Source organism: Furipterus horrens, unplaced genomic scaffold (assembly GCF_987537825.1).
Source record: "Furipterus horrens unplaced genomic scaffold, mFurHor1.1.pri manual_scaffold_7, whole genome shotgun sequence".
NCBI lineage: Eukaryota > Metazoa > Chordata > Mammalia > Chiroptera > Furipteridae > Furipterus > Furipterus horrens.
Window position 1 is genome coordinate 142,302 of NW_028327177.1, and position 8,949 is coordinate 151,250.

The 8,949-nt window shown below is 51.1% G+C and overlaps 1 protein-coding gene across 1 annotated transcript; it reads left to right on the plus strand.

Moving 5' to 3' along the window:
- Nucleotides 1-433: 433 nt before the first annotated feature.
- ZNF7 (zinc finger protein 7) lies at nt 434-8,563 on the plus strand. Its single transcript, XM_090283258.1, has 4 exons — nt 434-478; nt 876-1,002; nt 3,483-3,599; nt 6,734-8,563. The coding sequence occupies exons 1-4, from the start codon at nt 452-454 to the stop codon at nt 8,503-8,505; spliced, it is 2,043 nt and encodes a 680-aa protein (XP_090139384.1). The 5' UTR covers nt 434-451; the 3' UTR covers nt 8,506-8,563.
- Nucleotides 8,564-8,949: the final 386 nt, after the last annotated feature.

An 8,949-nucleotide genomic window follows, 5' to 3' on the forward strand; every position in this document is an offset into this window, starting at 1 on the left:
GCCTAGTTAGCTCCTCAGGGAAGTGACCCATCAGACTGAGGCAGGGTTTCCTAGTGCAAATGTTGGTGCCATCGTGGCTGTAATTCTGCATTCATTTGTGTGGCTGTCTAACGTTTTCCTCTCTTAGGCTGCTCCAGGAGGGCAGAGTCCTTGTGCCTTGTTCACAGCTGCACCCCATTGCTGGGCTCAAGCACCTGGCACGTGTGGCAACTGCCCCTTCAGTGTTCGTAGAGTGACTCACGACCGCTGCACCCTGAGACGTGAACGAAGCCCAGGGGGTAGATGCTCAAGTGCTGTGGCAGCTTTGATGCCTCTCTGTCCCCCTGCCAGAGAATCTCTGGGGGTGCAGGTAAAGGATTAGAGAACATTGTGCTCCCTGGATTAGCCTAGAAGTCAGCATCCTGACCTCTGACCCTTTCATGACTGTTAACAGGTCTCCTGGCCAGGACACATGGATGCTCATCCACCAAGCCTCATGGTAGGAGTCTGACTGCCCTCCATTCCCTCGTCCTGTGAGGGCCCTGCTTCCTCCTCTGGGTTCCCTCCCTGACCACTGGGCCTGGGCCTAGGTCCCTCTTCGACCTCTCACTGTGGCCTTTGCCAGACACAAGCATTCCCATCCCTAAGGAAGTGAGCAAACCTCAGCCCGGACTGGGGCCTGCCTGGCCTAGGCTCTCAAGGGGAGGGCTGTAGTTCCATGGTCTGGGTCCCTACGCCACTCCATATTGCCCCTTCCCTTGATTTTACAGCCAAAGTGGCCTGGTGACTGTCTCACCCAGTCCTGTGGTGCATGTACCTGAGACGCACCATGAGGTGGTGCCAGGTGGGGGCTGGCAGGGGGGGGTTCCCTGAGGTGCAGGGGTGTGTCCTTTCAGGAGGCGGTGACATTTGGTGACGTGGCTGTGCACTTCTCGCGGGAGGAGTGGCAGTGTCTGGACCCTGGCCAGAGGGCCCTCTACAAGGAGGTGATGCTGGAGAACCACAGCAGTGTGGCCGGACTAGGTGAGACTGTAGCTCAGGATCTGTCCTCTGTGTCGTCGGTCAGCACCCACCTAGCCAGGCCTCTGTCAGAGCTGGAGATAGAGAGGCCCTGTGGTCAGGTCCTGACCCCGTGGCAGGTCATGGTGAGCAAGGCAGGCTCCCAGTTTGCTCGTGTCACGTGGTTTCATCCTCACAGGGTATGTGAACTTCTGGGAAATAATAAAGCTTCCTTGTTGTTACAAATAGGTTCTTTCCTGTCTTTTTGAACTTCTGGAGGAACTTATATCGATGGAATTAATTAAACCTTAAGTTTTTGAAGTTTTTGGTAGAACTTCCTCTAAAGCCACCTGGGTCCTGGGGGAAGCCTATCCTTTTCTTTTTTGAAAAAAATATTTTTAAAATTTATTTTTAGAGAGGGGAAGGGAGGGAGAAGGAGAGGGAGAGAAACATCGATGTGTGAGAGATACATCAATTGTTTGCCTCTTCCAAGCCTTCAACTGGGCACCTGGCCCACAACCCAGGCCTGTGCCCTGACTAGGAATTGAACCGGTGACGTTTCAGTTTGCAGGCCTGTGCTCAATCCACTGAGCCACACCAGCCAGGGCCCATCCTTTTCTTTCATGCTCGATGGTCTTATGTCACAGGCCTCTGAATTTCTGCCTGTGCCACTTTTGTCATTTCTAGTTTTTCTACAGATCAATGTATACATTTGGATTTTCAGTTTTTAGTGTGTATTTGTTCACAATACTCTTTGTCTTCATTTTTAATCTTTGTTTTATTGTAGCTGTTTCCTTATGTGAGTTTTTGGCAGTATCTAATCAGTTTTGCCCCAGGATTTACTCAACTTTTCAAAGAGCCAGCTTTTGGTTTTGTTCAACTTTTGGGGGATGGTTTGTGTGGGTGTGGGGGGTCCTTGTTTTCTATTTCATTGAATCCTCTCTTTATTATTTTTTCCTTGTTTGTGTTTGCTGTGTTATTTTTTCCCCAGTTTCTTGAATTCAATGTTTGTCATTTGTTTTTTACTGTTCTCATTTCTAGCAAATGTATTTTAAAATGTACTTAACTACTGTTTCCGCTGCATCCTACAAATTTTGATTCAGTAAATACAGTTGCCAGTTAGTATTTCCTTACTGAATCCCCAAGTGGCTGAAAGCTTTGAGCTGCTTGTTGTGGATACTTTCATGTTTTGTTGCGTTTAGGTGGTTCTGTGTCTGGGGCTCTGTGAGCTGCACCATGACCCCTTCGTGGTTGGCCCACAGATGTTTCTGAATGAGCTGTGTTTGCTTGGAATGAGCATGTGTCTCCTGTTCAGTGTGGGGTCCTACTTGAACCTGAGGCCTTTCACCTCGGTCTCCCTGTCTGCCCTCCTCTCCCCTTATGGCTAGGAACCTGAGGGAAGCTCCAATCACAGGGCCCTGGGATGGGCTGGGAGCTCACCACACTGTTGCCCCATAGCCTGGGGCTGGTGGCCCTGGAAAGGGGGATGCCCGGTGGGCGCCCGCAGACCTTTATCACTCCTCAGCTGCCTAGGTCCCCCTTGCTTTGTGAAAGGGTGCAAGACTGGGGGCAACTGGGTGATGATTGGACCTTAGTGCTTTCTGACTTAAAACTTGTTTTATTTGTTGGTTTATTTTTCTTGTTTTTGTTTTTGTTTTTGTCTTCTTTCTTTAAAAAAAACTTTAAGCCCTGGCTGGTGTGGCTCGGTGGATTGAGTACCAGCCTACGAACCAAAGGGTCGCCAGTTTGATTCCCAGTCAGGGCACATGCCTCGGTTGTGGGTCAGGTCCCCAGTTGGAGGCTTGTGTGAAGCAACCACACATTGATGTTTCTCTACCTCTTTCTCTCTCCCTTCCCGTCTCCCTAAAAATAAATAAAATCTTAAAAATTATTTATTTCTTGAGAGAGAGAGGAAGGAAGTGGGAGAGAGAAAAACATCTATTTGTTGTTTCACTCATTTATGCATTCATTGGTTGATTCTTGTATGTGCCCTGACTGGGAATCGAACCTGCAACCTTGGCGTATAGGGGCAAACAAAGCTCTAACCAAGTGAGCTACCGGGCCAGGTTTTCTTTTTTTAAGTAACTGTTTATTTGAGCCAAACTAACGACATATACTGGGAAGCAAGATTTCAAATGCTCCTGTCTTGTTTCTTAATCCCTACCTCTTGGACTATAGCTGAATTGAGGGGTGTGCTGGTGGTGCCTGGCTTTTGTCTTCCTGGGGCTGAGCAGCCTGTTCTTGGCTAACTCTTGGATGACAGGGTGCTGTGGGGATCTTGGACTGAAGTGGAAGGGAATGCACTGGGAGCCCAGGCATCCTTCAGTGTCTGGCCTCCAGAGCTAGGATGAACCAGACAGAGGACCCACCCAGTCATGTTCCCTTCACAGACCCTGCCTGCGCACCTGTAACCCCTGCCTCATTACTCCTGGAAACCAGGGGGCAGTGAGCCTTGAGCTGTGTTTCCAGCAATGCCAATGTGCTTTCCTTTGTCACCTTGACAGCAGGATTTCTGCTCTTCAAGCCTGAGCTGATCTCCCGACTGGAGCAGGGGGAGGAGCCATGGGTGCTTGACCTTCAGGGAACTGAGGGGAGAGAGGCGCCAAGGAGCCCCCAGACAGGTGAGGCGTGGGCCTGTGGCAGAGAATTGGTGCCTGGGGAGGTAGGCCCTAGGGATCAGTATGAGAGTTTGTTCTGAAACCACGTTTTATTCAGTTTCTAATCTTACCAGTACTCTAAGCACACGAAGATATAAACATGGATGCAAGGTAAGCACTAAGCTTGGTTCTGAGCGGCCTCCCAGGGACAGTTGTGCTCCCTCCAGAACTTTTCGAGGCTCTAGGTAACTCCAGCCTCTCAAGCCCGTCTCCTGGGCTGCTGCGACAAAGCCTCACAGACTGGAGGCCAGAAGCCCATACGCAAGGCATTGGAACCATTGTGTCCCCTCTGAAACCTGTCGGGGAGGCTCTTTCCTGCCTCTTCTGGCTTCTGGTGGCCTCAGGTGTTCCTCAGCTGTGGCTGCACCACCCCAGTACTCTGTTGTCACCGTGCCTTCTCCCCGTGTCTGTCTTTCTGAGGACACCACTCACATTGGGTTAGAGGCCTCTCTCCTTAAGTGTGACTTCTTCTTAACTAACTCCCTCTGCATGGTCCTGTTAGTAAATAAGTTCGCATTTTGAGACCCATGGCTAGTGCTTCAGCTCACCTTTTGGGAACACAATCAGACCATAACATGGGTAAAGAACAGACCACCCTGGTTAAAACCCAGCCCCCAATGAACATTTTCAAGGTGGAGGGAGATTTCGAAGGGGGCACCATAGCAGGAGAGCTAGCTGGAGTGGGCCGCGATCCAGAGTCAGTGGTTCACATGCAGCGAATGGCCTCCTGGTGGTTAGGTGACATGAAGCCATCCCTGTGATGAGACCTAGAGCTGCCTGTGGGCCAGAGCACACAGGACAGCCTTGTGGATGAACATTTGTGGAACGTGTTAGAAACTGTAAATGCCCAAGGTGTGACTTCTTTTTTAAGATTTTATTTATTTTTGGAGAGCAGGGAAGGGAGGGAGAAAAAGGGAGAGAAACATACATCCATAGCTTGCCTCTTGTACGCCCCCAACTGGTGACCTGGGACCCAGACATATGCCCTGACCTGAAATCGAATCAGTGACCTTTGGGTTCAAAGGTCAGCACCCAATCCACTGAGCCACACCAGCCAGGGCCAAGATGTGATTTTGTTGGTTGGTGCAGGTGATATCCCAGGATCCTCCAGGTGGCAGGAGAGGGCAGGATCTGCAGCTGCCCCATCACAGCCATCTGTGCCCCAGGACTTGAGGTCCCCTGGAGGCTCCATGGGAGGAATCATAGCTGCAGTGGTGAGGACAGAATTTAATTCCAGTGAGAACTGCATTAGGTCAGAGGTCACCGAGAGCTAACTCATCTTGCAGGGAGGAATAGAGCTGGCAGGGGCGTGGTGGATCCCAGAACGGGGTGGGGGGGGAGGTGGAGGGGTTCATCTGTAGTCACCTGAGCTTCCTGACTAGCCCTGCCCTTGGGCATGGGTGGAACTAGCATCCTCCATTTTTCTCAAGCAGGTGCTTTTAAGTGGGGTGTCATCCTAGGGGTTTGTCCTTGAGCTATTAGAAACAACTAGTGTTTTGTTCTTACAGACCAAGGGGGGAGGCCCGGTTGACCAAGGCTCAGAGACACCTGGCTGGGCTGGTTAGGAGAGTTTGAAAGGAGTGGTCCCTGGTGAGCAGGAGCAGGAAGAAGTGAGCTGTGCTGTGTGTGAAGGTATCACGTGGGCCTGAAGGGAGGGAGTGTGCGCACTCTGATCCAGACAGGAGGCCTCTGGCTGTGGAAGGCTGGTGCTGGGGGTGTGGCAGGACCTTCGTAAAGTAACTGTGGTTTATGGACTTGGCTGCAAGGGGCGGCGGCGGACTTAAGGGCAGCCGGGGTGGCGTCCCCAGCTACTCTTTCATGTCTGTTCCTAGGGGCCTCTGCACTGAAGCAGCAGGCGGGCGCAGCAGTGCTTGTCTGTTTTCTATCTCTGTGGTCGCTCTTGCCCAGTTGAAGAGGTTTGCCAAGGCTGTGTTTGCAGAGAAAGAGATGTCCCATGTCTTAAGGGCACAGAGACGTTGAAAGGGTGTGTGTTTGGGGGAATAGCCCTTGGTCCATTCCTGAGTCTCACTAGCTGTGTGACCATGGGTGAGTGACTTAAACTGTCTGAGCCATGAGCCCCTTTTCCACTAGCGACCTCACTGGGTTGTCGGGAAGAGCAGTGGAGGAGGGAGCAGGAGGTGCCCTTGTGCACAGATGCTCAGTGCAGCAGGCCCGTCTGTGCACTGGACCTGAGAGACATGGGTCGCTGCAGCTGGGTGGAGACAGCACTGGGGTGGGAAGCCAGTGGAGCCCTGTCACTGGGCCCTGGGTTTCATGGTGGGATAGCACTGGGCTAATTATGGTCCTGGATATGATTAGGAACGACAGGGGTCTGACTTCAGCAAAGTCGCTTCCTGGGATTGCAGAGTAGGAGGGAGGCTGATGCTTATGTGGAGAATCCAGAGGGAAAGGAAAGTGGGTATTAGGGAGGCTTTGGGACAGGCGGGGTAGGCAGAACCCCCAGAAACACAGGAAGGAGATGTCCATCTGAGTAAGGTGAGGGGCAGACTGCCAAGGGACATGGTCGGGTGTGAATTGGAGGGAGTGGCCTGTTGGCTGCTGGAGAAAGTGGAGTTCAGCCTCAGGTCCTGCTCAGAAGCCCACCCAGGGGACAGGCTAGTGCCCTGCCCTTCGGGCTCACCCTGTATGCCCCTTAATAGCTCTCCTGCCTTGGCTTTTTCAGCACCTGCCTATCCTGCGTGCTTATAGTTTAAAACTCCCTCTTTCCTCCTTACCCTCCACCTCCTTTGACCTCTCAGGCTAACCGTGCCTCTCGCTAAACCCCCCACCCTCTCAGGTTCACTTTCTTCTCTGTGGACTTCTCACACTTTCCTGAAAGGATGAACCTCTGCTGACATTAGCCCTCTTGTGGGAGTGTGGCTGTTCGCACTCAGCTGAGTACACTGGCTGAATGAATGTGTAAAGCAAGACGTATGAATGAAACCAGATTTTTAGAACTGTCAAAGGTGTCAACTTTGCATAATGTCTTTGCATGGGGGGAGCCTGGGAGGGAGCTCTGTTCCAGGGAGGACCTCCACCCCAGCCTTTGTCCTTTCTGAGTTTGGGAGAAGGAGCCTTGTTCTTCCTGTGTGTTTCAGATTCTGCGGTTAGCACTGATGGCGAACAGGCCCGTGAGGATGTGTACGTACTGAAATCAGCGTCCCTGGCAGCGACGGTCAAAACCCCACCGCATGTTTTTCCCCAGAGTTCCTGCTTTGGAGATACCTCTGCTTCTGAGGTCTGGCAAGAGAGTAAACCGAGCTCTCTCTTCCAGAAACACTGCTTGCACATGGGGACTGTGGCTCCCAGGAAGACCTCCAATAAGGAGGATGTGCAGGGTTGTGGTGGCCAGGGTTGTCAGCCTGATAAAAGTCAAGGGGGTGCTACAGATGGGATGTCCCAAAGGTGCGATGTGTGTGGCAGGAGTTTCATGTTCACGGCTCTGCCTCACGAAGTTAATATACAGAAGAAATTTAACAGATGTCAAGAATGCCAAGAAAAGTTATTTGATTGTTCACAGGAGAAACATCAAAGTAACTGCAGTGGAGAGAAGCCGTATGAGTGTGAGGAATGTGGGAAAGTCTTCAGGTTATGTTCACAGCTTAATCAGCATCAGAGAATCCACACTGGAGAGAAGCCATTCAAATGCATTGAGTGTGGAAAAGCCTTTCGCCTGAGCTCAAAACTGATTCAGCATCAACGAATTCATACTGGAGAGAAGCCCTACAGATGTGAGGAATGTGGGAAAGCCTTTGGTCAGAGCTCCAGCCTCATCCACCATCAGAGGGTGCACACGGGAGAGAGGCCCTATGGCTGTCGTGAGTGTGGGAAGGCCTTCAGCCAGCAGTCCCAGCTGGTCAGGCACCAGCGGACTCACACTGGAGAGAGGCCCTACCTGTGCCAGGAGTGTGGGAAGGCCTTCAGCCAGAGCTCAACCCTGGCTCAGCACCAGCGGATGCACGCTGGGGAGAAATCTTCAGTTCCAAGAACCCTGGATGGTGCCAGCCTCGTTGCCCACCAGAGAACCCATGCTGCGGAGAAGCCGTTTAAGTGTGATGAGTGTGGGAAAGCTTTCAGGTGGGTCTCTCGTCTTAGTCAGCATCAGCTAACTCACACCGGAGAGAAACCCTATAAATGCAACAAGTGTGCAAAAGCCTTTGGTTGTAGCTCACGGCTTATTCGCCACCAGAGAACTCACACTGGGGAAAAACCATTCAAATGTGAGGAGTGTGGAAAGGGCTTTGTCCAGGGCTCACACCTGATTCAGCACCAGAGAATCCACACTGGAGAGAAGCCCTATGAATGTAGTGACTGCGGAAAAGCCTTCAGCCAGAGCTCAAGCCTCATTTACCATCAGAGGATCCATAAGGGGGAGAAGCCCTACGAGTGCTTGGAGTGCGGAAAAGCCTTCAGTATGAGCACACAGCTCACAATCCATCAGAGGGTTCACACTGGGGAGAGGCCCTATAAATGTGGTGAGTGTGGGAAAGCCTTTAGTCAGAACTCAACCCTTTTCCAACACCAGATCATTCATGCCGGAGTGAAGCCCTATGGGTGTAGTGAGTGTGGAAAAGCCTTCAGTCGGAGTTCATACCTCATCGAGCATCAGAGGATTCATACTCGGGCCCAGTGGTACCATGAATATGGGGGCACCCTGGAAGGTTCTACCCATGTGAACCGTAAAAAAGTTAACATTGTAAAGAAACTACACAAATGTAATGAATGTGAGAAAATATTCAGGTGGCGCTCACATCTAATTATACATCAGAGGATTCACACTGGAGAGAAACCTTATAAATGTAACGAATGTGGCAAAGCCTTTAATCGGAGCTCAAGGCTCACTCAGCATCAGAAGACTCACATAGAATAGACCACTCACTTCTGTAAATGTACTTGTAAGTGGGAATAAACTCACAGCCTTAACCTACTTTTTTTATATGGGAACATTGATATTGACAAGTCAGAATGTTGGTAAAGTTCCAAAATTGTTCTTTTAAGAAAGGACATCCAAGTTCATACAAAGTATGTGTCTTATTTGTTGGAATGTTTGACCTTATCCCACTCAGTAAAGCCTGTGTCCCTCGCGTCACAGTGCCTGTGTGCGGAGTTCTGAGTGCACAGAGGGAAGACCAGGTTCCATAGTCCAGGCCTGAGAGCCTGTGAGCTCCGCCACATGAGATGCTCAGTGTCCTCAACACCAGCTACTCAGACTGGCTTCAGCAGCAACAATGTGTGAGCTCACATGCACAGAAGTCCAGAAGAGGCGTTCCTGGAACTAACTTCTGCCTTTACCCAAGTCCTGTCCTTCCCCCAT

Bases quoted from the DNA above. Each gene is read 5' to 3' on its own strand.
- ZNF7 (XM_090283258.1), top strand. From the start codon at position 452: ATGGATGCTCATCCACCAAGCCTCATG. The intron at 479-875 runs GTAGGAGTCTGA...GTGTCCTTTCAG, and splicing joins CTCATCCACCAAGCCTCATG to GAGGCGGTGACATTTGGTGA. The intron at 1,003-3,482 runs GTGAGACTGTAG...TCACCTTGACAG, and splicing joins CAGCAGTGTGGCCGGACTAG to CAGGATTTCTGCTCTTCAAG.